Genomic DNA, 27,161 nt, shown 5'->3' on the forward strand with positions numbered 1-27,161 from the left:
CTGACAGTACTGTTATGTTTAAGGTTACAGTTTTTTAAATGACTGTGAAACCAGCTGCTATGAAATTACTTTAAGTAATTTTTTAATTACTATAAGTTCTGAGACTGAAATAGAAAAGGGAGTTCCCAGAGAACTTTCTGATTGTTGGCGTGGCTGTTTCATCACAAAATTGATCGTGTATGCAGTTGTCGTGGACCCAACGCTTAGTGTTTTCATTGGAATGATTTTGTACTCAACAAATCAAAGAGATTCTATAGTCTTTTCCAGGTTGCTGCGGGTTTTTTGGTTTTGTGGTTTTTTTTGTTGTTGTTTTTGTTTTTTGGTTGTGTGTTGTTTTGTTTTTTTCCCCATCATCATGTGTGAAGCTGTCAGATTAGTGGACTAGGACTTAAAATTATTGCTACAGAAATGTGATCATTTGACCTTAAACTTCTTGTGTATCTTACAGGGGAGGAAATGCATACTGCTTTGCATAATGAGTAGACTGAACATTAAAATCCAGTTTGTCTGTTAACTAAATCATAGGAGTTGTTGCATAGATTGATGACTCGGAATTGGTACAAATGGTTGTAGGTAGACACATTTGTAGAAAATAGAGACTAAAACAGAAGAACAGAATACCTCCCCAGAATCTTCAGGTTTGTCATTGTAATCTGCTTCTTTGCCTCAAGGTGACTAAGAAATTGTTTTCTTTTAAGAGCATATCAATATCTTCTGAAGGCAGCTGATATGAATCATACCAAGGCAATGGAGAAAGTGTCTTATGCTTTGTTGTTTGGGGATTACCTGAAGCAGAACATCCAGTCCTCAAAAGAACTGTTTGAAAAACTAACAGAAGAAGGTTCTCCTAAAGGACAAATGGTATGTATGTCCTTAGATTCTACAGAAGTTTTTATAGGTTTATAAATTGTTTTATAGATTGTATTTATTCTAAGGTATTTTTATAGATTGTTCTTGCATCCAGAATAGAATGAGAACAGTAAGTGGTATCTGTTGCCTGGTTAAAAAAAGGTAACAGAGTGCTGCTTTTTAAAATTGTTTGAAAAGTTGATGTAAAGTATTCGGTTGAGGCTGTGATTCAAGAAAGTTATTTTATTAGTGCTTGCCTAGGTATTTCCTAATTCTGACTGCTCATTGCCTTTACCTTTTTAAATTTCACCAGTGCTTTGCTTTGGTTCAAAGATTGTCCCCCAAATGTTTCTGCTTTACCTGGCTTCTGCATGCTGCTAGCATTACTGAGGGTGCAGTAACAAATGGCACCTGCACCCTCAAGGTAAACACATGGAAACAGGTCTTCTCCTTGAGTTTAAAAAAACCAGCATTAAACTACCAGTAATATAGTATGGTGGAGGTCTTTTCATTTGATGTCTTGTCTGTTGTATGATTTGATGTATAAGTCAAAAACCAAGTTGATACAGGTGACTCCAACAAGTCTTCTCTGAAACGCTGTGTTACTTTTTTTTCTTGTGGTTTGTATGGGATGTTGTGGCTTTTCACTTGCAGTTTTATCTTTGAGACAGGTAGATATACACACACAAGTTCATAATCCAGGAAGTTATAAACTCCTAGGGATCTTGAAAGCTGCTTAGTTGAATGGGACTCACTTCATCCATGTGCCTTTGAACACTCTAAGAATTGTTCATATGTAATTTTTCCACATGTCATAAAATGTAAGTGTTATCAGTTCTAATGTCTCAATATCTGCATATACTTATTATTCAGTTCTCTCTTTTGTTTTGGAAGTGTCAGCTTCTCTAGAAATTACCCAGTTTCTTTTAGCTCTTTGGCTACCAAGTCTCCTGTTGTTTCCTGTTTAATGTTGGAGTGCTGATTCACTGTAGAAAGCAGGAACATGTTTTCTGTAGAGACTTTGTATCTTGATGAAGACCTTTAATTTTCTTGGTCTAGAATTCAATACTGTCTGCATGAGGTGATTTTTATTTTTTCTGTGTGTGTACTTTCAGAATTGCCGAGAATAGTCTTAGAATACTGTGAAATACAGACACCCTTATATAAATACACACACACTGTTATCTTCTTTGCTACTAGTTTCTCCTCTGAGATGCACAGCTGTAACAGGTGTTACAGATAGAGCAGTAATTATGTAAATTTTAAGAATAAAAATAACTTTTTTGAAAATACCTCAGCCAAACAGCTCTGTATATTGTAACTGCTTGTATTTATAGTCATAAATGCAACTAACCCATGGCAGAACAGATACAAAATAGTAAATTCATGGGATCTGTTAGACAGTAAATCAAGCAGTAGGACTCTTCTAGAGAAGGTCATAGTTCATGTGTGTTTGCACTGGTATATGGCACAACGGGATACATGAATAACCTAACAGATATTGCTGATCTTAATTTGAGAATCTTTAAACTGGGATACTTTTACTGTTCAGGACCTTTGGATCTACATTTGGCATTCAGGGAAGTGGTCGTTTATTCCTTGCATTCAATCTACTGGACTGCATTCTGGCAAGATGTGTTTATGTTAGTGTCCTAGGCAACTGAATAATTTAGAAACTTTATACTTTAAAAGGGGCAAGAAAGGACCTAAATATAGGAAGTACCAAAGTGAAGGTAGAGCTTGGCATATTCTTTGCAGCTTTGAATTGTTGCTTGGCTTCTTTATACTTGTATATTCCAGGAAAACTGATCCTAGATTTTTCAAAGGATGTGCTGACAAACTTTACTTTATTTCTAGGCTCTTGGATTTCTCTATGCTTCTGGTCTAGGAGTCAATTCTAGTCAAGCCAAGGTAATGTAGAAATCTTCAATGTGTGCTCCTGTATTTTATTTTGGAGGCATATGTTAAATAACCAATTATTTTGTTTTAAGGCTTTGGTGTATTACACTTTTGGAGCTTTAGGAGGAAATCTGATCGCCCATATGATCTTGGTAAGTAAGATAGTTAATAACTTTACACATGCAAGAACTTGTTTGTACTCTTAAACTTTCAGTGTAAGATTTGCATTTGTGGACTACACTGTCCAAATATTAGGTCATCATGCATGCAATGACTGAACAATAGTATCTTCCCCATCCTTTAACTTAAGGAAAAGTCTGCTCCTTTTAAGCTGTATACTAGTATGAATTTAGATGGACTATGTTTATATCTCTTGACTTAAAACAGAAGGGTTAGGCTTTTAATTTTTATAGGCCAATGAGAACTATGAAAGCCAAAGATCTTTATGGAAGATGCTGTTTTAATCAGTATTGTGAGATTTAAGACAAAGTGCAGCACGTGTAAGTAAAAGACTTCAGGTTTTTACCCATAAGTATCATTCTGTTCATTTGCTTTTTCCTGAGTAATATCTGAAGTATATTGGCTATGCTTAGCCTTTAATGGTATCAGTCAGTTGCTTTTAATGCAGACATAATGGACTTGTGGTCCAGAGAGGTGGTTGATGCCCTGGAAACATTCAAGGCCAGGTTGGATGAGCTTCTAAGCAACCTGATGTAGTTGGAGATGTCCCTGCCCCTTGCAGGGGCGTTGGACTAGATGATCTTTAAAGGTCCCTTCCAATCCAAACTATTCTGTGATTCTGTATTTTCCTTTCTAGGGTTACCGGTACTGGGCTGGGATAGGAGTCCTTCAGAGTTGTGAATCTGCTCTCACTCACTACCGACTTGTAGCTAATCACGGTAAAAACTTTCTACTAGGCTAACATTCTTGATTTTATGTATCGTTTGCCTAGAAGATACTAGAAGTACTATCTAGTATAAAAATAGAGCATTCCTGCTGTTGAACAAGTTATCTGTTTAGCTCTGAATCATTATATGCTATTTTTATATTTATCTGTTGAAACGTCTTTAATTCTTAGAGTGTCAAAGTAACTTGTTCTCTCTGAGAAATACTTTGAACCTCTATAGAGATCTGTTTTAGGAAAGTTACAGTGTAATATTTGTGTTAAATTTTCAGACAATTTTGTTTATCTTATCTGTTTTCTAGTTGCTAGTGACATTTCTTTGACTGGTGGCACAGTGGTTCAGCGAATTCGCTTAGCAGATGAAGTGGAAAATCCAGGAATGGCAAGTGGGATGCTAGAAGAAGACTTGATTCAGTATTATCAGTTTTTAGCAGAGAAAGGAGATGTACAAGCACAGGTAAGATTAAGTTTCTGATGGCATGGAGAGGTTTTCAAGAATTACGGGAACAGCTTTATAAAACATGGAAAGATGTTGGAGGTTTAGTTTTCTCTTCCTCCTAAATCAACCTGGTTGCTATTTCTTGATTAGTTTTTATGAGAAGAGGCTTATATTTTAGTGTGTTTAAGGTAGGACTTGGACAGAAAATGCAAATTTTTGTGGAAAATAAGTCCAAAACATTACAACTTCAGAAAAGAGGATTTTGGCTTTCACTGGAAACTAGCTGGACTAGTTTAAGGGTAGCTTTAGATGTTGTGAAGAAAGCCTTGATCAAAAGAGTTGTCCCTGACAAAGTAACCTCAATTTCTTGCTGCTTCTGCTCTTGCATGTCTTTTGCACGCTGCAGGCTAGACCTCTTCTACACACAATGCAGTAGGGGAGGATGCTAATGTAGGCAAATTGTCACAATTCGACTTGATCCTATATGGCTTAAGAAATAGGCAGGCACAATTCAAATGAACAATTATTATTTTGTATCTAGGACAGTCATGTCACATTTATCTAGGATAAATTTCTGCTTAGGTTACTGTGAAAAAGTAGGACTGTCCTGTAGTTACTGAAGCAAATCTGTGCCTTCGGAGTTTGTAACGTGTTTAACTCTGGTATAGTCTGTCTTTGTGCACATAATTAGCTCACTGGTATCTGTATTATTAGAAAAAGAAAGTCCCTAGCGAAAAGTGACTTATTTGCAATGTAAAATTTATTCTTAGGTTGGCCTTGGACAGTTGCACTTGCATGGAGGAAGAGGAGTAGAGCAAAATCATCAGGTACCCTTTTCTGTATATCTCTGGTCAATATTACACTTGACAGAGGAGGAGAAAATATAGCTGAGACCACAGTGAAGCAAAAGTGTTTAAGTACCACCATAAGGTATTTAATGACTTCAATAGTCTTGTTCAATAAAACTTAATCTTCATGTGACTAGTACCTGGAGCTGATTTTTCTTACACAATTAGTGTAAGACTAATAATCTTAGAAAAGAGGAAGTCAAAACCAAAGACCAGGTTTTCATCAAGCAGTACTTGAAACTGGCTGAGCTTTTGTACATGCAGTAGAACCTTCATGATGCACCGTGTGTGTATTAGTGATGATAGTCTAGTTTATGTAGCTTGCAAGAGTATTTTGCTTCTGCAGACAAAACAGTGCAACTTTCAATACCAAGGATATTAAGTGTGCATAGAAGATAGAACTTCTGCTGATGTAAACCATCCTAGCTACTGCTTATAGAAGTTAAAATAGCTAACCTCTTCTTAAAGTATGCATTGAATAAATGGAGAGCTGAAAGTGCAGTCCTGAGGATTATTTCAGACTCAGCTGCCAACAAGAAGTTACTTAATGGTCATCGTATTTAAAATACATTTAAATAATAAGAGTTAAGATATAAGGCTCTATAAGGGTTCACAGGTTATATCAAGTCATCAGAATGAGTATAACCAAGCTCTGTGTAAAACTGGAGTAGGAACTGGCAGATCTCTTCTAAACAGAGTTTGGAGGTAGAATAAGGAAGTAAGATTTACCTGTGTAGCTTGTGCATAGTAGCAGTTGTAGTAATGTTTTTTCCTCTCTGCTTCTTGGAATACACTGTTGAAAGAGGTTGCTACTCAATAGTCCGATTCTCAGTGGGGAACCCTGTTACGTATATTAAGTGGTATTGATAACTCTTATCTCCAGAAGAGCCTGATAACTTGGCAAACAACCTACTTTCCTGTGCTCCATTTGCAAGAAAAGCTATTCAAATCATAGTCATGGTGGCTAAAATACTTGTTTTCTTCCCTACAGAGAGCGTTTGAGTACTTCAATCAAGCAGCTAATGCTGGCAATTCACATGCCATGGCCTTTCTAGGAAAGGTAAGATACGAACACTCTTAAAAGTAAGCAAATTGACTGCCTTTCAATGAAAAATAACAAATATTTCCTACTTTCTGATTTCAAGCAGTCTAAAACTTGAATGCTGGAATCTAAGTACTTCTGTTTTGCTACTGTTTTGAATTGTCCTGCAAGATTTGAGTGTTGTAATCTATTATGTCGAGTCTAAATTTTCTATTTGCTCCTTCACATTAGGAACTTTATTTTTTTCTAAGTAGTGCTTGAATTAGGTTTTGGTTTTTTGTTTGTGTTTTTTTTGTTTGGTGGTTTGTTTGTTTTGTTTTTTTTTTTTAATTAAATTAAATAGTTAAATATCTAAATGTCCTTTTTCTGTGATGCAGTTCAAAACTTAGAGTAGGCTGCTATGCTCTTCCATACAGCGTGTGGGGAAAAGCTAGGCTTCTCAAAATTTTACCTAGTGGGAAGCAGTTCAAGAAGGAAATGAAAGACATCTGTATTCTTATGCTGTGTAGAGAACTGAGGCATCCGAGTCAGAGTTGCCAATAGGTCTGCATCTACTCTGAACCAAAGCCTGAGTCTATCTGCAAGATGGGCCATTGTATCAGTTTTCTCAGTTCTAAGTCTTTTTTTAGTCTAAAACATGATTGGCAAGCTGCTATTGGTGATGTTAATGTGTTACTGCTTGGAAAGATATTTAGGTCAGTTGCCTGAGATCTGGGCTGCAGGCTACCTTCACCCTTTGTGGAGCTAAATCCTTACTACTCCATTTGAGTACTCTCTAAGGTTAGGCTTAGAACAGCAGCTCTAGCTCATCATGTTCAGGCTATCACTGCAGTAGAATATACACAATTCACATCCTTAGAGCATGAAAAAATAGCATAATGTGCTGATCAAGGCATCTGACAGGAGAAATAGCAGGTTCCTGCTTTCTCTACTGCTTGAATGTTTTATGTCTAATAAAAGCTGAAGTGAACAGAGTTCCAATGATCTCACAAGCTTTTTGCCGGATTATGTGTTCTTCACTGCGCGCTGGTAAAACTCAAAAATTAAGCATATTTTCATGAAAACTTTTTAATTTTATAGACAGTTCATTCTCCATTAGAAAGTTAAACCCTCTGAATCTGAACTTTACAGCATAGAGATGTGTTTTCTGCTTCTGCACAAGTTCTTTAATGATTATTCAGTAGTGCAATAGTCAGTAGTCTAATAGTACAATAGACTCTCATATGCAAAGTGAAGATGCTGCATGATCTCCATGCTAAACTGACTTCTTCAGCTGTTCTTCAGTAATGCCTTTCTCCTTCAGATGTACTCAGAAGGAAGTGATGTTGTACCTCAGAGCAATGAAACAGCTCTTCAGTACTTCAAGAAAGCTGCTGATATGGTATGATTATCTGTAATCTAGAAATACAACATATGCACTAAAAGGTTGATTAGCTGAGAAATGCTGCAAATGTTTCTTTTTGTGAATTTCCATGTGCATACACCACCTCCCAACTTCTGTCCCAGATTAGCCCATAGTTAAACCCTGCTTGTCTAAGATGTTGGAAACTGCCGACATGGTGCCGGTTATGGTGCTTCATGAAGCTGTGTTTGGCACAAGGAGTCTAACTTTCATGAATGCTAGCATCAGTATGAAATACTGTCCACCTAAATAAGCCTGCAATTCTGTTAAGTGTTAATTTTCATTAATCTGAAGTTGTCACAGAAACTTACAGTGCACTGATACTGTGTTGTTTTGGTTCTGTTTTGCAGTCAGTGAATAGATAATGTTTTTGGTTTTATACCTCTCATCTCATTGGAATGATTTTTTGGTTGTTAATTCCTCATATCTGTCTTTGATCTATCCCTTATGGCAGCATTTGTACAGTTAAAGCATGAGTAGTCCTTCCAAGAAAGATGTTTAGCATGTGGAACACAGGAGATTAGTTTTTGAAGGGACTGTTGTAAGATAACTATCTTCATGGTTCTTGCATTCCACAATTAGATTGTTTTTCTACACCTCTGTTTATAGACTAAGGGTCTCTCAATTTGCAGATTTCCTACATTCACTGAAGGCTTCTGATGTGCTTCTTGATGATTGCTTGTCCTGGCATTGAAGGAATACCATGGTGCATAGTTTTGCAGGGGCAGTGGTCAGTAATGTAGCCCGCAGGACAGCCACTGATCTGCCCTTAGGTTAAGATAGATTCTCAGAGTTCTTCTAGTTGTTTTGGGAGCGTCTGTAGTATCCAGAACATCTCAAACTTGGAAAAGCTAAAGATGAATAAGCTGTTAATGCCCCACCTTTCTATGGATGTGGATTCTACATCTCAAAGTGCACAGTAGATTTTCATAACTAGTGTTGAAAGCTTTTCTCTTTCCTGTTAATCACCTGTGCAGTTACTGAATAAAAGTTAGCAAAGATGCTATTTTATTACTAAATAACTATTACTAGGAGCAAAGTTACAAAGCAAGTCTATCTTACGCGTCATTTGTTTTAGTGATGTTAAAGGCATTCCAAATTTAAAAGATGCAGCTGTAGGTTTTACCTGTTTTGCAGAAGTGTTTTCCTATGTTTTCAGGGTAATCCAGTTGGACAGAGTGGATTAGGAATGGCTTACCTCTACGGAAGGGGTGTTCCAGTGGTAAGCTTTTGACAGTCGTCTTTCTAATCATAGGTGATTGTGTAATTTCTTGTTGTCAACAATCTTTTTTCTCTGGAAGGAAGTACTGTAGAGTCTTAATTGTGAAGATTTCTGTTACACTAAAAACTCCATGAGGAAATCTGTAATATTAAAAAAAAATAATAATAATTCACTATGGAGTTAGCAGCTATGAAACATGCTGATATCCATCTAGTAAGTTTGAAAATGTTGCTGAAGCTATTAGAAATGCGCAACAGTGTAAATTTTTAGCAGGAATTTTGAATATGGCTCTAATTTTCTTGTGAAATAAAAAAAAAAATCTTAACTGTCCCCATTTTGTGTATCTTGTGAGAGTAGAGGAACACTTTGAAACTTCTAATTAGTATATTTGCCTTGTTGCTTTTCCCACAAGAATATTTCTTGTCATATGTTTTATATTTAGCTATGCAAACAGATATTCAAAAGTTGAATTAGCCCGAAGTTGACAAAATAAGTTAAATAATTATTCTAGAAACAGAACAGGGCATCCATTCTGTATAAGCATAACTATTCATAGCCATACTATATGTGGATGCCAGTTTTGAGATAGCTACAGATTTAAGGGATGCTAGTATCATTGCAGGCTATTTCATTTTTTGTTTCCAGATTTTTGACCAGGTGAATATTTTTGCACTAGAACATATTGCTATAATTTTTCTGTAATGCAGATTTGTCCATGCACTTAAACATGCATGCATGCATGTTTTGTTTCTTTATATGAATTGTGGTGTATTGCAAGGCTCTAATGACTGGACTAAATCTTCCTGCAGAACTATGAGCTAGCACTGAAGTATTTCCAGAAGGCTGCAGAACAGGGATGGGTTGATGGACAACTTCAACTAGGTTCCATGTATTACAGTAAGTGGCATCAAAGTGATGATTTGCTGGGTCTAAGCATCTGCTGTTTCAGTAAGTGTTCACTAGGTGGCATTAGAAGTGTAGATACACTGCATGTGGAGTGGTCTTACTTCATTGAACTTATATTTTATTCTGTTTTTTCCTAACCTTTCGCAACATTTTTCTTTAATAATTTTAAAGAGTAAGTACCTACTGTATTTCATACAACTCTGCTTTTCAAGAGGAATGAATAACAATGACTTATTCTTTCTTTTAGATGGCATTGGAGTCAAGAGAGACTATAAACAAGCTTTGAAATATTTTAACTTGGCCTCCCAGGGTGGCCACATTCTGGCTTTTTATAATCTGGCTCAGATGCATGCTACTGGCACTGGAGTGATGCGATCATGTCATACTGCTGTTGAGGTAAGGTCATCCTTTTATAAAGGTGAAATAATATTGACTTGCGAAGGCTGGATATAATTATATCAGCTTATACAGGGAATTTGTCTTAGTTAAAATCCACTGATAACTGCAGAGCCAAGGCTATTAAAAGGAAAAGTGATATATTATCAAACTCCTTAGTATCTCACAAGACATAACTTTTTTTTTTTATGTTGATATGACAGTTTGTGTTTGCTTTATTAACTTTGAAGAAAATGAAAAGAATGTAATACAAAGCAAACATCAGTATTTTATAAGTACTGAATTCTTCATTTAGACATGGGTTTAAGTGTAACAAAAAAAAGCTGATCCTAAGAATAATTCAGAGTAAACATCTGAATCTTGGCTTGTATTTGCTTAGTAACCTGTATCTTAAAGTAAGCATGTCTTAAGAGGTGAGTTTGTCAAGTTTTTCCTGTGAAATGTAAATATTTTGAACAGGTGTTTGAATGTTAAAGGTTTACCTCTTCCAAAACCTAATTTCTGAATTTCCTGACAACCAGTCTTCTCTCCGTTTTTTCTTTCTGCAGTTGTTTAAGAATGTATGCGAAAGGGGGCGTTGGTCTGAAAGACTGATGACTGCCTACAACAGCTATAAGGATGGTGATTCCAATTCTGCTGTGGTTCAGTATCTTCTTCTGGCAGAACAAGGCTATGAAGTTGCACAAAGCAATGCTGCTTTCATACTTGATCAGAGTAAGGACCTGAATGTGTACTTGGTTTTTTTGGACTTGGCCTGTAGTGGCCCATTTAGTAGAACACTAGAGTGCTTGAAAATATAGTTACATACCTCTTGTTCAGTTAGAACTTTTAGTGAGACTTGTCCTATTTTCTTAATTTAAAAATGCAAATTAAATTCAATTAAAAAAGAAATTTAATTTTCACCTCTAAGGATAGCTTTCTGGCCTAAACCTTAGAATACACTACCATTCTGACTAATGGGATTTGAAAAATGGGATAGGGAAATAATGCTTCAGAAACACACGGTGCTGAAAACTTTTTCTTGGACTGCCTAAACAGAGCCTTAACACTTTATTGTTAAATCTATAAAGTAGGAATTGCATTAGTTTCACCTTTGGCCTTTACTGTGCATAAAAGCTTCAGTTTCCTTTGTTCTTTATCTTGTAATGTATTTTCTCAGCACTTTTTTTTTTTCCGCCAGATTTTTTTGTAACTTTACTTGTACTACTCTTGAAGCAGGGATGAAGAGCTGGGCAGCTGGTTCTGTTAGATTTGAAAAAAAAACTTGTCCTAGGTCTCTTATTGCAGCTAGGTGACTAGAACTTGGGTTTCTTTGAGGTCAAAGGGAAACAGTGAAAGTACAAGTGACAAATCTTTCTAGAAACTACAAAACCCAGTATTTTAAACTTTCTGAATCTCAAATTCAGAAATCTAGGTGTCTTATTACCAGCTTTAGGGCTTTGTAACTTAGTAGAAAAATCAGCTGTTGGCTGATAGGCTAATATGACATATTAAATTCCAGTTAATGTTTTTCAAAGGTACCTTAGTGACTCATCTTTAGGTAAGCTACAACAATGACAGTCTTGGCTGGGAGTGCGTTCTTGCGAAGAAATGACTTCTTTTCCTGAGTTGAAATTCTGATTGTCGTTACTCAGATATATCTGCATCTCAATTGGAGATAAATTTCTTTTATACGCTTTATACAGAAAATCCATACATCAATGGTGAAATAGTATAGCTGAAGCCATACTTACAGTAGAAGGGAAACAAGTTAGAAATCCTTTGAACTGTCTGAACTGTGCTACTTCAGCACCACTCCATTTATGACATAGACAACTAAAATAACTTCTGTTCTGAAGTACCCATAGTACTGCTGTGTAAAATATGCAGTTTCTGGCTGGTTAAGGAGTTTAAGCTTTTGGTTTACTTGACCAGTCTTGTTTTTCAGATGGGCAAACTAAAACAGCTTATACTTTAGCCTTGTATTTGAGTGCCCCTTTGTCAGACCCCTGAATGTGTGCTTTTAAGACTTGCATCTTCTGTCATTCCTCAAGTATGCTTCAGAATCTCCTAGAGCAGGAATGGGAGAGACACTTGGTAAGCTATATTTCAAGGTGAAATGATACAGTTTGTTCCTAACTTTTATGTGGGCAGAAACATGGAAAGACCATATAAATGAAAGGAGTTTTTATAAGTTTCAGATGGGTTGAATCTTTTTTGTGCTATAGCACAGTTTACTTCAAGTTTTAAATTCATTTCAGCAGACTGAATATAAGCATGGTGGGGTTTTTTGTGGTTTTGTGTGCATAAACCATGCTCCTGTTTAACTGAATTACTTTCTTCTCTAGAAGAAGCTAGCATAGTAGGAGAAAATGAAACCTATCCTCGAGCTTTGCTTCATTGGAATAGAGCAGCTTCTCAAGGTATGTCTGTACCTCACAGTCCCAATTAGTTTATTTTTAGTAGAACCACTTATGTTTGATTTCATGGTTTCTTATGAAACAGGAAAGGAGTGAAAGCTTATCTCCTTCTGTTCAACATTAGTTATATTCCGCAGAGGGTAGTTACTGTTCTTTGTTCCACTGCTGGCTATAATGTCATTGCAGTATGCGTGTAGTTCTGAGCCATTCTGAGATCCTGAAAATTAGGACTAAATCACAAATGAACAGTGTGTTTCTTCTGACATTCCATATGGAATTATAGAGCAGTGTTAAACAGCATTAGGAATGTTTACACTGACTTTTCTAAAAATAAACCCACTTGGAAAAGTAGATACAAAGTACCCTTCAGGATTTTGGTACTTGTCATCATTTACAAGAAATGTAATTTCAAAGCAAGCAAAGCTCAGTGATGAAAAATGCAGTCTTGATGTCCAACCAACCAAGTTTAAATTCTGGTGCTTGTGATCTTATCCTAAAGTAAGCAAAACGAAACTTAATCATGATATGTGTCTCTGTGAGGTCTTTAACTTTCATATAGGTGCATCTACATTAATATCTATCTATTAGCTTTTTACTTAAGAGCAAGTGTATCATCAAAATGGAGCCTACGAGTTTTGTCTGAATATCTTCAGACCTACTTGACTTTTACTAGGAAGTTAAAAATTGAGAAGATGGAGTTGTTAAGTGTTCAATTATGAAATGATGATGACTTTTTTCAAGTTTTCTATGTCTTTTTGAAACAAAGAAAGCTGAAACTCTCAATGACCATATAACAAATGAAAAGTTTTTCTGTAATAAGTGACTATAAACAACATGACATAGCTTTTCAACTGATGTCACTAAATAGCAATAATAATGTTGGTAGGATTACTGGGAAATAGACTTTCCTGAAAATAGAAATTGGTTGTGTTTTGGTTAGCTAAAACCAATTAAAAAAAAAAAAACAAACCCTAACAAACAAACAAAAAAAAACCAAACTGTTGATGTGAGAGAGGGAAAAAGGCAAACAGTTTGTGCAAACTGTCTAAAGTAATACTAAAGCCCTCACTACATCTTTGTATGAAACTAAAAGGCTTTCTTTGCCTACCTATTTTAACCATTTTTTTTTTAATTTTTTATTTCTTGATTTATAGGATATACTGTTGCAAGAATTAAACTTGGAGACTACCATTTTTATGGTTTTGGTACTGATGTTGATTATGAAACTGCATTTATTCATTATCGCCTGGCATCAGAGCAACAGCACAGTGCTCAAGCAATGTTTAATCTGGGCTACATGCATGAGAAGGGATTGGGCATCAAGCAGGTGGGTAAGCTGTAGGCTGATAGTCTGTTTCATTACAGTGCATTTACTAATGTTAGATTAAGTCCATAACCACTACTGGGCTTTGAGCACTATAACTACTTAGCAGGAATTAGCGTGTCTCCCAATACATTCCCCGATAGCAAATGGGATTCACACTTACCTATGTGAAAAAATGAGCCGTAGACATGGAATAAACTATTTGCCTAAAATTGTGAAGATTGGCAAAAAGAGTGCCATATGTCTGAGTAATGCTTTCAAGATTTGAAAGGGTAATGAAATTAATGCAGATCAGTTCAGAGGTGTTTTAGCATAAGATTGTTCTCATCCTCTGAAGCACTGGCTAATTTGTTTTCTGTGTCATGACATTTTGAAAACAAGTTCTTTGCATCTTCATGTAACAAACCATAAGCACCAACAACGATGTGATTATTAACCATGGTTTTTCAAATTAGGCTAGGCTGCAATTTGCTTTACAAACTACATTACCTAAAAGAAGGCAGTATATCTGGTTCTCTTAGGAAGCCTATGATGTATTGCTGTCCATGAGTCAATTAAAATTTATAGAATCTAGAGCAATGTGTTCCTGTATGTGTCAAAATAATGTAATTGGTAATTCCATACTAATTTTGAGCAGCCTACCGTACCTTAGCGTATGATTAATTAATGTAATTAATGTATTTTAGTAATATCTTCTGGGTTACCTGAAAATGTAAGAAATTGTTTCATTTTCTTTATTTTCAGTGAGCTTCAACATCTGGGTTTTGTCTAAGTATGCAGCTTTTAATTATTCTGTTGTTTTAGTAAAAGACACATTTTTGCTGCTTTTCTCCTAAATTCTTGGCAAAAGGTTGGAACAGCAAGGGCAAGTCTTAGGTCAATGTTGTTACTTTGGCAGCACCAAGCAATCAACATTTGAAAACTGCTTACTGACTTAGCTGTAGAAGTGACAATACAGTACACAAACAGCATTATTTCTAAAGCTTATCTTCAAATTTTGTTTTAGGACTGTTTTCTCTTTTTAACTGAGTCCTCAAAACTATTAACTTCTGAAAACGGGCCTGCAGCTAAAAGCAACAGTGCTAAAGTTGGGAGGGTTTTGGTGGTTTTTTTTTTTTTTTTTAATTAAAAAAAAAAAAATCCTTTCAGATATGGGTTGTTGTTGTTTATTTTGCTTCTGCCTTGAAAACAATCCAACTTAGAGTAAGTAGTAAAAACTTTGAAAATTATATTGCATCATGTTCAGCATAACTGCTAACAATTTGAGAAAAACTAGTCCTGATGCTATCATTTACATCTCCAACCTGAAGCAGAGATGGCTACACATACATAGCTCAGATGAGCACACAGGGGCTCACAATGAGCATGTGCAGCCTTGCATTGTGCAGATGAACGATACTTTCCTCTCATACAAATCCACCATGAACTGCAAGGGAAATAAGCACTGAGAATGTCTAAGCAAGGAAATTCTGTGTATAAACCAGTCTTACAAATTCTGGATACGTAATGTCTTTGCTTACTGTGTCCTAAAAGTTTAGAACTGTAAGAAAAGAGGATGGAGATTTAGGACTGACTAGATAAGACTGAAATGAAACTGGGCTAGGATATTCTGAAGATGCCTTACAACTGACTTCTGAATAAAGAAAAAAAAACTATTGGGCTTTCTTTTCCTAGAATGGAAACTGCTGAATTTTGAGCAATTCTGAAAATAACTGGCAGTTAAAGTCACGCTTCTTGATGGAGCAGATTGTGGCTGCCACTGAAGTCTGCTCTTGCACTAGAGGTCTGTGGAAGGGACATATAGATTTTAGCACTACAGTGTCTAATGAATTGGAGATTTAGTCTATTGAAAAAAGGGATATCTACTTTTACTCTCTTCCCCACCTATGTAGACACCATTAAGATTGCAAGCACTCCAAAGTTAAGGAGAATGATCCAATAAGGTGGCCTGCACAACATCAATTTAGGTCACTGTTCATTCTGAATCCTGAATAAATACAGTATTTCTTAGGTTTGTTCTGTTTTGGTTTTTTTTTTTTGTTTTCCCCCCCCCCCCCCCCCAACAGCTTTTGTCTTATTCTCTCTTTAGTTCTTGAATAAATAGTCTTTCTTACATATAGGATTCTATGCTTCCTGTATGTAAATGGTGTTCAGACTCGTACCAAGTCAATGCCAAATATTAAGCCCCTTCAGAAATCTCACATGGGCATACTGTTACACACGTTTCATAGATGTGATGTTGTCCAATTTGTGAGCCCACATGTCAGAATGAAGACTGTTTCCATATACTGCTCAAAATAAGAATGAATTCATTTTCACGAATTCATTTTCTCATGGTCTCCTCTTCGTATCTGGAATGGTATTTCAGTGCTATTTGTGTACTAAAGCTTAGACTCCTACAGTTCTCACTTGTCTGTCAAGTGAGAGTGAAGAGTGTATAAGCAGAATGAAGTGCTTGCTAATTAGAAATGAAAATAATCCATGACTTAGCGTGTGCTCCTATACTGATACTAGCCCAGTACAAAGGAGGTAAGGAAGCTATTTAAAACAGTTGTACAAAAGGCAGGCTTTCCAGGCTCAGAGAGTATTCGGAGTTGTTCCATTGAATTAAAATACTAAAATGTGAGCTAGTATGTCTCCTTCACATAATGTGACTTTCATACTGTTATTTCCACATGTGTTATGGAACTAAGCTTTGCTGTATCAATGAGCAGAAAATATTTATGGTATTTCACAGTCAGGAAAAAATTATAAAATGAACATATATGTGGCATGAAGTCCTGGAGATTTCTCTGATTTTAAGTGTCCAACTTGGAACATTTCCAGAGGTCTTACACAGGCCTGTCCTTCACATTACTGAGTGAACATAGGCAGTTTGTATCCAAGCATCCTAATATTGCATAGTATGTGTCTGAAGCAGAGCCAAAAAAAACTCAAACAAGGAAAGTTAAACTATTCAGATACACACATCCTCTGGTTTTCTTGCTGCTTGTGCGGTTTTTTTTCAGTCTTTCATGTCTGGTGTGGTGTTAGAGATGTTAGACCGTACTGGATTTATCCAAATACGTGCTTTAGTTTACAGTGCATGGGTTGAATACGTTAATACGAATCTCTTTGTGAGCATCAATTTAGCATCAGCTATGATGGCTTCATCCTCAGATCAAAGCTCCTCTACTTGTCTATTCGAAGGTGAACACGTCACAGGAAATGAAGGGGAAGTTTTACTAAGTGCTTTTCATTTACCTTGACAAAAAACCTTGTGTTTAAATGACAGTATACAATGCTTATTAAAAAAGCTTTACATTTTATGGTTAAGTTTTCAAGTTCTTCAAAATTGAGCTTAACTTATTTTCTTGACTTTAGGATATTCATCTTGCAAAACGATTCTATGACATGGCAGCTGAAGCAAGCCCAGATGCTCAGGTTCCAGTCTTCCTAGCACTTTGCAAGCTTGGAGTGATTTATTCCTTGCAGTATGTGCGAGAAATCAATGTAAGTAATGCAAAATTAAAAAGAGAAACAACAAATGTACTTTCTATTTTGAAAAGAAGCTTGAGTTGTAATCTTACGTAAGTAGAAATCTTACTTGAGCATTTTGAAAATTTAGGATAGATGTGATTTGTATGGTTGTGTATTAAGAAAGTTACTGAAGCTCTGATTCCTATGTCTTATTTGTGCAATTGTGTGAAAAAAATGTACACAGCCAGTGCTCTTCTGTGCTGTTCTTCCCTGAAGAGAATTTCTCTAACCTGTTTGACTGTTCTTATCCATGACCATCTGCTATCGAAGTTAAGCAGATTATTACAGTGACATAATTGCTGTTCAGGAAAAAAGAAATACTTTTTTGTAGCCCTAATTCTCCTGCTATTTTATATTCAGCTATAACAATCCCACTTGAGTTTGTGTTTGATTTCTATGGGAAAAAAATATTATTTATGTTAGATAGTTTAGCTATTGTGCAGAGTTTCTGCTGAGTGATGCCACTGAAAAAAAAAAATTTACCTGGAATTTAGGTGACTTTTTTCCATATATTGTCTGAAATATTTCTCACTATTCTGAGATCTTACTGCCTTTTGGATTACTTAATAAATTCAAATAGTATGAAAGTTATTACCATCTAGAGCAAATGCGAGTTCAAGCAATCCAGTTAAGTTTGACAAAACTTAGTAGTCTGGAGACTAAGGACTTTCAAAACTGGACAGTCAAAATACTCTAAATCAATTGAGCAAATACCCATGTAGCATTCACAGAAGCTAGTATGCAAAACACAGATATTCCAAGTTTTAAATAGACAATGACTCCATAGTACCGTCAGGTATAGTAGTGAATCATAAAGTGTGTGTAAGTACCCTGGGGCTTCACGTTCTGTCACTCATGGTTGTCTTCTGATGGCTTCCAGTTTGGCTGGACTGATCAGTTCACTGCCTCTATGTATGTGGCACTTGCTTCCCTTTCTTTAAGGTGACTAGTATGGTTACTGTAGCTTATTCTGATTTAAATTATGTGCTTGAGTGCTTGTGAAAGCCACAAAGTTAAGTATCAAGAACTTTCATCTCTAGAACAGAAAATAGTATACCTCATCCTACACAGCATGGTTCTTAGTCTTATTGGCATTTAGTTCCTGGAAATTAAGAATGTCACTGATGTGATACTATTTTTTCAAAGAGAAAAAGAGCTACTGAAGTTTTAAAACTGGTAAACAAAAATGTTACAAGTCAAATTTTAAAATCAAAGTAACTTCCCATTCTTGCTCTTTGACGTGATGATGTGGACTTCTTGTTTCTTAGATAAGGGAGGTATTCTCACACATTGATATGGACCAGCTGCTGGGGCCTGAGTGGGACCTTTACCTTATGACCATCATCGCCTTGCTTCTGGGAACAATTATAGCTTACAGACAAAGGCAACATCAGGCAGTTCCCAGACCAGCAGGACTGCGGCCAGCTGTGCCTCAACAAGAACCACCAGCAGAGCATCAACCACCGCAATAGCAACAAGAGTCTCAGTGAAAGAACTGGATTTTTCCAAAATGAACAATTTTCATTGTGATTTAGGACTTTGAATCAACAGTCCCTCCCCCAAAAGAGGCACAAAGAAGTTCTAAAAAAAAAAAAAAAGTCTGAAAGCTGCTTAGAATGATGCCTTTTTTCAGGGATAAGAAAATTCTTTTGAAACTGATTTGAATGTTATTTCAGTGCCAATGGAATAACACTATGGCTTTTTTTTCATGGAAACACAAATGTGCTACTACAAAAATGTTGCCTGCTGTATTTAGTTCCTCTTTATTCAGAGTCCTTTTCATCTCCTAGAGAGAGCAGAAGGCTAGCATTGGAAGGTTTTTGCCTGCCTGATAGCAGCTGCCCGATATAAAAGTAGTAACAATAATAATTTTATGGGCAATTTAAGTCCAAGAAGCTGAACTATATTTAAAGTCTAAAAAGACTAGAGCTGTATGAACTTACATTCTGATCTGCAGCTTAAGTATTTCTACAATCCTTATTTCATTATTTCTTAGTATTTCTTACCCTTTGGTCTTTTATGCTGTCTTGGATCGTTTAACATGGATTATTTATAAACTCTGTAAAATTAAGCCAGCAAATATGCCATTCTCCATTTGTGCTTTTTTGGTTTGATTATTTTCCTCCATTCTCCTTAAACTAGACAGTTCTCAGCAGACAGTATGTAGCCCAGGAGGCAGATTGAGACAGATTGCATCTGTAAAGCTCATTAGTTCAAAACTATCCACACAGTGCCCAGGTCTCATATCCTTCTAAAACTTTCTTAGAGCCTGTGTCCTTTGCAATACTTCATGACATAAAACCAAATTGGTAGTGTTCCTAAATTATTTAAACTTGCTCTTACAAAGAGGCTGAGTCTAGATTGCAGAAAGCACCAGTATTATTGTGGACACTGAAGGGCAGAGCCAGAATCTTAGTGAGTTAGCTTACTTTTTGTTTTGTTTTTAGAGGTGGAAGTTCTGTATTTAATTTTCAACAGTCCTGTAAGTGATCTGCACTGCAAGAAGGTCTCTGTGCAGCTGAAACAAAAGTGGTATCTCATGCATGCATCTGTTAATGCATCTACAGAAAAGGGCCCCAAAGATGCATATTCTCTACAAAAGCATGGTGATGCCAGTGATGCTACTCCAGAGTATGGCTGACTGACAAAAATTGTACATTAGATTACAGCAGTGCTTTGTCTGTCACCAACCTCTCTTTTGTACCTGGCATACATGAGAAAGTCAAAATAACGTTTCTGGCTGTGCCATCTTGAGGATGTGTTGTAACAACTAAATCTAAAGAGAAAGAAGACTAATGTTTTATGGCTTCTCGATACCACCAGGTCAGTGCAAAGTGGAAACAATAAGACCTGTGGACTGATGTTTTTAGACTGCAAGAGGAATCCTCACTTAGTAATGGTGTTCATTGAACTGTAATTTCAGGGGTGGGGTTGGGAAGCAGTGGGGGAGTAGCTTAAAGGCAATGAATGCAGAAGTTTCCGTTCTTATTTAACAATGACAGTTAAATATTTGTTTCTGTACTAGCATTAAACCCTCTGATTATACTGTCTTAAAGCTGAATGAAATATAAATGAGGAGGCTTTAGCTGCTTTCTGACAAAAGCTGTTGTGTTTAAAGGGTGAAGGGCTGCTTTTCCAGCAATTTTTTTTCCAGTGGATTGGCAGCAACATATCAATACATTTTATTTAGAATTAAGATTTTGATATGGTTTCATGCTTAGTACATTTGTAAGGAGACCATTGCACAATATCTGTGGTTTGGGAAAGAAGGTAAGCAATCCACTCTTCTGTAAATGGAAATGTCATGGATGACTAGTATTAAAAAAGAGGTGGAACTTCTCAGTACTTCAAAAATGCTTATGCTGGTTATGTGAAGACAAATCTTTAGTTTTATTTTGGAGGGTTGCAGCATGTGGTAGAGAAATGTCTTGTTCAGTCTTAATCATCATTAGCAGATGGAACAGTATTGAACTTAAATGTAGTGTCTAAAATGTACAGCACTCCCCAGCTGCATTTCTAAGATACCTGTGACTTCTGAACACTCTCTCGGAAGTATTTTTGCCTCTATCACTTAATAGTTCTTTTTAGCTTGGCATGAATAAATTAAGATTATATGAAAAATGTTTTTCAGTTAAATACCATTGGTTCATTGGTATTGGTCTCATAGGATGTTTAACCATTTTGTTACTGCGTTATTAAAATGTTTTGGTTGTTTGATCTATTAGAACTAAATTCTAAAAGCTCTATCCTATTTGCATGAGAATCTCTCATCGTTGCTGCTATGTGACAGTCTTATAGCTGACTCTCACTGAACCTGATGCATTTTTACATTCAAGAAATTGGCAGAAGAAAATGATTGAAGATCGGCAAGTTATTTCACTTTAAAGAACTGCTTTTTGAAGAAGCAATAAGGAAGTCTTTCTCCTGCTTTTTTCCCTTCCACCAAATTACTGCCACTAACTCTTTCAGATGACATTCATTTGAATGAACTGGTAGTAGTAAAAAAAGTTCTTACCATAAGTAATGGCAAGTTAACTCAGGGATTAAAGAAATGAATACATTTTCTAAATCAGTTGTCTACAACATGATTTACATTTTTGTGACAATCCCTTGCTACTCTGTTCTGGAGCTTGCATTTTGAGGGAAGTATACTTAACTCTTACTAGCAATATGTTTCTTCTTGTGCGCTCAGTTTATCAAGCAGCTTTTTTCCTAAAGGAGCTGGGTTGCTCAGTTTACTGCAGTGAAGTACTAGTCCCTTTTGGTAGCGCACAGGTTGTCTTATGGTTTATATGTTAGGAGTATTTTAGAAGGGAAACTTGATTTAAGAGAAGCCTTTCTGGGTATGTTCAGCATACTTTGAATGGAAAAATTTCATTCTTTGTAGTAACAGAGCCTGCCTATTGGACCTTCCTGGACACATGCTCTTCTCTGCCTGCCTGGAGAATGGAACTACAGAGCAGTAACTGTTGTTGGTGGGAGTTCTATATGTAGGAAAACTTTGGAAAGATATGGGTTAAAACATTGTTCTGCATTTCAAATTATTAATCAAACACACTAGCTAGCTCAGTGGAAGAAACACTGAACTGCTGAGTAAACAGAATTCTGGTTCATCACTCTGGTGAAACTTGTCCCAGAGCCATCTGTTGAAATAATTTTCCTTGTGTTATATTGTCCATCATGGGACAATGTGACTAGAAGATAAGGCCTTTGATATAAACATCCTGATGAGACTCTTATGAGACAGTTTTACTCACTTTTTAGTCATCTTCCATAATAAGTCAGCTGCTCTTATTAAAGGAAAAAAAAAATCTCCACAACAAAGCACCACTATCAAATTGTTGCTCTTTTTGGAGAAGAACATTAAAACATGGGTTGTGAAAGGACTTTTAAAACTATGCATTATCTAGTTTCCACCTATTTTATGCTAGTTTTGGCCTATAAAAGGGGATCACCCTCACCTTTGCAAGTTGCTTCATTTTCAGATAGGCAACAATGAACTGAAATTCTATTTTTGTTTCAGAGAATATTAAACTAAAAAGATTTAGTTTGATTTGAACTACTGCAAATGCATATGGCAAATAGGGACTATTGGGGGAGAACCCGTTGTTTTTATCAGCTGCAGTTCTTTAAAGGGTCTTGTAGGAGTTTTGTAAATTTATTTTGTATTTAAAAATCAGTATAAAGGCTGGTCAAATGTAATATAATTGTGTAAACAAATTCTGTTAATAGAAAGATGTACAGATTCATTTTGTACTGTATCTTTAATCTTGTGAAATAAAGATACCACCTGTGTGGTTACCCTCAGTGTTCACAGTGGTTATGATAACAGGATGCCAATTGTTAGTCATGTGCGTGGGTACATGCCCTTCCTTTGAGGATACTCATATGTCTTTCACTTTTGTTCCTCTTCAAAAATTAATTTTTTCGTTTAGGAGGGGCATAGAAAGGGGATAGAAAATTATGCATTGTATCTTCAGCTGTGCTAGAGACTTGCTCTCCGTGTGTGTATGTGTGTGAGCGTGTGACCCTTTCTACACAGCATCTGTACTTTGTGTGGCAGACACAGCGCTGCTGTGTGATTCGAGAATAGTGACCAGTAACTCTAGGATTACTATTGCATTTTCAATACTAATACAGAGATAATACGATTACTAGAAACTAAATACTGGAGGAGGGACTACTCCAAGCTGACAAGTTTGCTTGCTTTTCAGGCCTTTTTCCACCCACTCATCCCCTTCAGGCTCCACCTGTTCAGACTCTTAAGTCCTCCCTCATAAACATATTATGATGGTTTGCTTTCCAATGCGCTTATTAATTTGGAAGAAAACATTTAAGAAGAAAAGTAACGACAGTGAGGGAGCAATGGTAACAGCTGTGGAAGGTATCAGTAGGTGAACTGTCTCGGGCATCAGCCCTAGTTACATAGTTTTGAGTATTTGGAGGCTTCCCATGTTGTCTGTTGCTGCCAATAGCACTTGTTGCAGGTAGGAAACAGAACTGCGGGTACTAAAACCAGCTTGAGTCTGACTGATGTACCTCAGGCTGAGTGAGGTCATCCCTTACCTTCTAAAGGAGCCCATACCTTGAGATGTGGTTGCTGATGTGCCCAAGTGAGGTGGGGTCAGAAGTGTAGATAAGTTATTTTACTTGTAGCCTGTAGTCAGCAGGGGGTTGTTTTCTGTGGCAGGAATAGAGTACCAGGTATATAAATGGCTGTGGGGGTTGGGGTTTTTTTTTTTGGTTTTGTGGTTGGTGCTGCGCTTTTTTTTTTTTTTTAAGAAAAAGCCGTTGAATAATGTTCATTGAAAATGAGTATATTTGTTTTGGTTTCCTGGCTTGGTTGGTTTTATTTGGGTTTTTTTTGTGCTGCTTTATTCTCCTCAATCTAAGATTAAAACACTTTATTTAAAACTAAAATATTAATAGAAAATATAGTTTGTAAACCTCCAAAACCTATTGCATTAAAATGTGTTATTGGTATAATGCCAAAATGTTTTTCCTCATCTCTAAATGATCATAAGCTTAATGGGATTTCTGAATCCTGACTTTGAATTCCTATTTTTATAGACTCATAGAATAGTTTGGATTGGAAGGGACCTTAAAAGGAAGAGCAGGGACATCTTCAAATGAGTCAGGTTGCTCAGAGTCCTGTCCAGCCTGGCCTTGAATGTTTCCAGGCATGGGGCATCCACCACCTCTCTGGCTCTCTGGGCAACCTGTTCCAGTGTCCCACCATGCTCATTGGAAAAAAAAAGAAAAACAAAAAAAAACAAAAAACAACTTCTTCCTTGTATCCAGTCTAAATCCTACTTTCTTCTTCTATCTTAAAGCCATTATGCCTTATTCTGTCACAACAGGCTGTCACGCTCCGATTTCGGGTGGGAGGAAGGCCCCCTTGCGTTCTAGCCGACCTCAGACGAGTCTGGGAGGCTAGGGGTGGCTAGACCAACCTCACACACACCGGAGCGTGGTTTTGTTCGTATTTCTCGGGAACAGAATTAAGACTCAAAACGGAGTCAAGCACCAGGTAACTTTATTAACCCTACAAGAAGTTCGCAAATGCAAGAGAAAGGAGAGAAAGAAAGGAAAGAGGGAAAACAGTTTCAGTTGCAATAGCTACCACCACGGAGCTGCGGCGTCCCAACAGTCCAGTTGACTCAGTGGGGGAAACGTTCCATCCGATGTTGGTCATTTCTGTCCTTTTATCGTTCATCTTATCCACGTCACATATTCCAAGAGCGGGTTTGCTTGGCCGCACCCCTCACCTGGCGGTGATACGCATGCCCAATACCGTCTCTGGGCCCCTCTGTTTTTCTGGCCTGGGTCTGGGCTCATAGGCAGGGGTAAGGCTAAATTTTGCAGAATCAGCTCTGCATTCAGGTTTGTGGGAAAATAGGAGGAAAAAACAGGAAGCTTCCAGTCCTGTGGCTTGACTGGCTTGCAAGATAAGGGAATCATCTTGCAGGAAAAAACAGGGAGACTCCAGTCCTATGGTCTGACTGATGTACCATTGTTTAGGTGGTGGTTTGACGCTTCGACAATGTTGAGACAAACATTCGACACAGTCTCTCACACAGGCCCTGCTAAAAAGTCCCGCCTCCAGCTTTCTTACAAGCCCCCTTGAGGTACTGGAAGGCTGCTATAAGGTCTCCCCAGAGCCTCCTCTTCTTCAGGCTGAACAGCCCGAACTCTCTCAGCCTGTCCTCATAGGAGAGATGCTCCCGCCCTCTGATCATCTTCGTGGCCCTCCTCTGGACTCACTCTGACAGGTCCTTGTCCTTCTTATGTTGGGGTGGATGCAGTACTCCAGGCGGGGTCTCATAAGAGCGGAATAGAGGAAGAGAATATGTATAAAGAATAGTTGAGGAAAAAAGTCAATCTAGTCTACTTGTGGGGCGGGGAGGGGGAGGGAATCAGAAGACTAAATTACTTCTTCCAAAGCTAAGTTGAAGGAGGGCAGTGTACCATCCATCTAAGTAATGAATAGTTTAACATCTAGTCTAAAAAAGGTGGAGATAGAGCACCACTGTAGTTTTATTTCAGGTAGCGAGGGGTAAATGTGGTTTAACGCCCGTAGCCCAGTAAGTGTCTTCCATAGTGAGTCTCAGAGAGAATGTTTTTACCCTGAAAGGTATTGGTGCCACTGCCGCTTGTTCAGGCAGACCTCCACTTAAAGGATAGGTTGCTCACTTTTTTTTTTTATTTGCTACAAAACTTCTAGGGCTTTCCATGTAATACACGTTACAATTCCAGATTTTTTACTATAACTTGGAAGAACATTAATTTTTTGTGTCGCAAAACACTTAAGGAAGGAAATATATAATATATAATTTATTTTTTCTATGCTTTTTTCTTCATACTCCTCCTTCCTCCTAAGCACAGGCATAAACTGTACTGTGAAATTAGATGTTCCAGTCCCCATCTGTTATTTATGAATGTGGCTCCATCTCTGTACAAGACTGATACTAATTTTTTTCTCTTTTATTGCTTCTAAATAACTGCCTTTGATGCAAAAAAAAAAAAAAAAAAAAAAATGGTGGGGTTGGATGTGTTTGCAGCCACAAGGGGGCATCAGACATTAAATGCTGTCCCGGACTTGTTAAAAAATATTTTAGGTCTCAACGATAAGGAGAGAAGTGACTTCCACACTTTCAGCCATTGTCCCATCATGGGAGTGTGTGATATATATATTGAGATCGGTTGCAGGATCTTCAAGAAACTTGCTTACCAAAATGCAATTCCTTTTTCTCATATTTGTAAAGCAAAAGTCCAAAATTAAAAAACACTGTACCTTCTAGAAAGACCCAGTAAAGACTGACCTTCCCTGGATGACTGTTAAAAGCTTTTTAAATATGTATATCTGTCAACCTTCTCTCATGCTAGTCTGTCTTCCAACATCTTTTGGGATATTATGTATAGATTAAAATGTGGACTAGTTGGTGTAACCGGTTTGTAGGATTCCTGTGCACAAAGTTCACCCAACATATGATATTTAAAAGCACAATAGTATTTATTGCTCTATTATAGCCTTGCATGAGCAATTACCAGAGTATTGTTTTCCCTTTTGTGAGTCTTACCACCACTTCTCTCTAAGCCGGGGACACCACTGAGCAGGAGGGTGATTATCAGCAGGGTCAGAGCAGAGAAAGGAGGCAGGCGCAGCACCTTCAGGGCGTCCCCTGTTCGTAGCGTGAGCTCTGGGTCCTTTCTCTCTCCTCCGCTCTGAGCCGCCTCTGTTTATACCCTCAGCGGATTCAGTGGAAGAGTACTGCCCAGGCGTTGATTTGATTCTTTTCAAGTTGTATTTAGTTCCATCTCCAGCTCTCATCATATTGATTATAGAACTGGAAAGTTCATTAGGAAGAACAGCCACACCAAAATATGAATACATCTCTTTGTGGAAGCCACAGTGTAAAGTTAAATGTTCATCTGCAGTCAGATAACTAAAGTATTTCATATCTTACAAATAATTTTGAGTCTGAGTTGATTGTTGAAATCTGGGAAACATTGCACAGAAGGGAGGTGACTATAGTAAGGGAATTCAGACCCAGTGAGATAAATGTGGTGATCTCACTACATGCAGCTGTGTTGGCTTTTTCTGCCCCTTTGCTAAACAAACAGCTTTACTGAATTTCCTACCAGGAGTCTGATCTTCTACTCCATGGAAGGCAAAGAGTGCAAGCAGGTAGGAAACTTCTCAAAACAGATGAAGAAAGAATGTTTTTTTCATTCATGTATTATCTCTCAACTAACAAATATTTTGGTGAAGGCTGTGTATTAACTGTGTTTGCCTCCTCTCCTATCTTGCATATTCAGTGAAAAGCTCCATAGATTCCAAAAATATTTCCCTTTTTTTGCATATATAAAATTTATTTCTGTGACTGTTTTGTTTTGGGGCCTAATTATTACATTTGAGTTTACGAGCCTCCAGAAGTTTGCTCTTCACTATGTTTGTCATTCTTAGTTCAGCTCCAAAAGACAGATTGATAGGAAATCCTTTTAAATATTT

At 37.0% G+C, this 27,161-nt stretch overlaps 1 protein-coding gene across 3 annotated transcripts in view; it reads left to right on the forward strand.

Moving 5' to 3' along the window:
* Positions 1-22,450, forward strand: part of SEL1L (SEL1L adaptor subunit of SYVN1 ubiquitin ligase) — a 35,250-nt gene extending 12,800 nt beyond the window's left edge. For 2 of the 3 annotated variants that reach the window (XM_086748426.1, XM_086748428.1), the window contains 16 exons: positions 699-861; positions 2,707-2,760; positions 2,841-2,900; positions 3,566-3,647; positions 3,955-4,109; positions 4,862-4,918; positions 5,931-5,999; positions 7,285-7,362; positions 8,543-8,605; positions 9,415-9,502; positions 9,759-9,907; positions 10,456-10,621; positions 12,235-12,309; positions 13,461-13,633; positions 16,994-17,122; positions 18,418-22,450. In XM_086748426.1, coding sequence (XP_086604552.1) covers positions 699-861; positions 2,707-2,760; positions 2,841-2,900; positions 3,566-3,647; positions 3,955-4,109; positions 4,862-4,918; positions 5,931-5,999; positions 7,285-7,362; positions 8,543-8,605; positions 9,415-9,502; positions 9,759-9,907; positions 10,456-10,621; positions 12,235-12,309; positions 13,461-13,633; positions 16,994-17,122; positions 18,418-18,621 — 1,765 coding nt within the window. In that variant the 3' untranslated portion in view covers positions 18,622-22,450. The remainder of the gene's footprint in view (positions 1-698; positions 862-2,706; positions 2,761-2,840; positions 2,901-3,565; positions 3,648-3,954; positions 4,110-4,861; positions 4,919-5,930; positions 6,000-7,284; positions 7,363-8,542; positions 8,606-9,414; positions 9,503-9,758; positions 9,908-10,455; positions 10,622-12,234; positions 12,310-13,460; positions 13,634-16,993; positions 17,123-18,417) is intronic. The other variant, XM_086748427.1, reaches the window with a different exon arrangement.
* The last annotated feature ends 4,711 nt before the right edge of the window (positions 22,451-27,161 follow it).

The sequence above is a fragment of the Chlamydotis macqueenii genome, chromosome 5, assembly GCF_036417535.1.
Source record: "Chlamydotis macqueenii isolate bChlMac1 chromosome 5, bChlMac1.mat, whole genome shotgun sequence".
In the NCBI taxonomy this organism is placed as follows: domain Eukaryota; kingdom Metazoa; phylum Chordata; class Aves; order Otidiformes; family Otididae; genus Chlamydotis; species Chlamydotis macqueenii.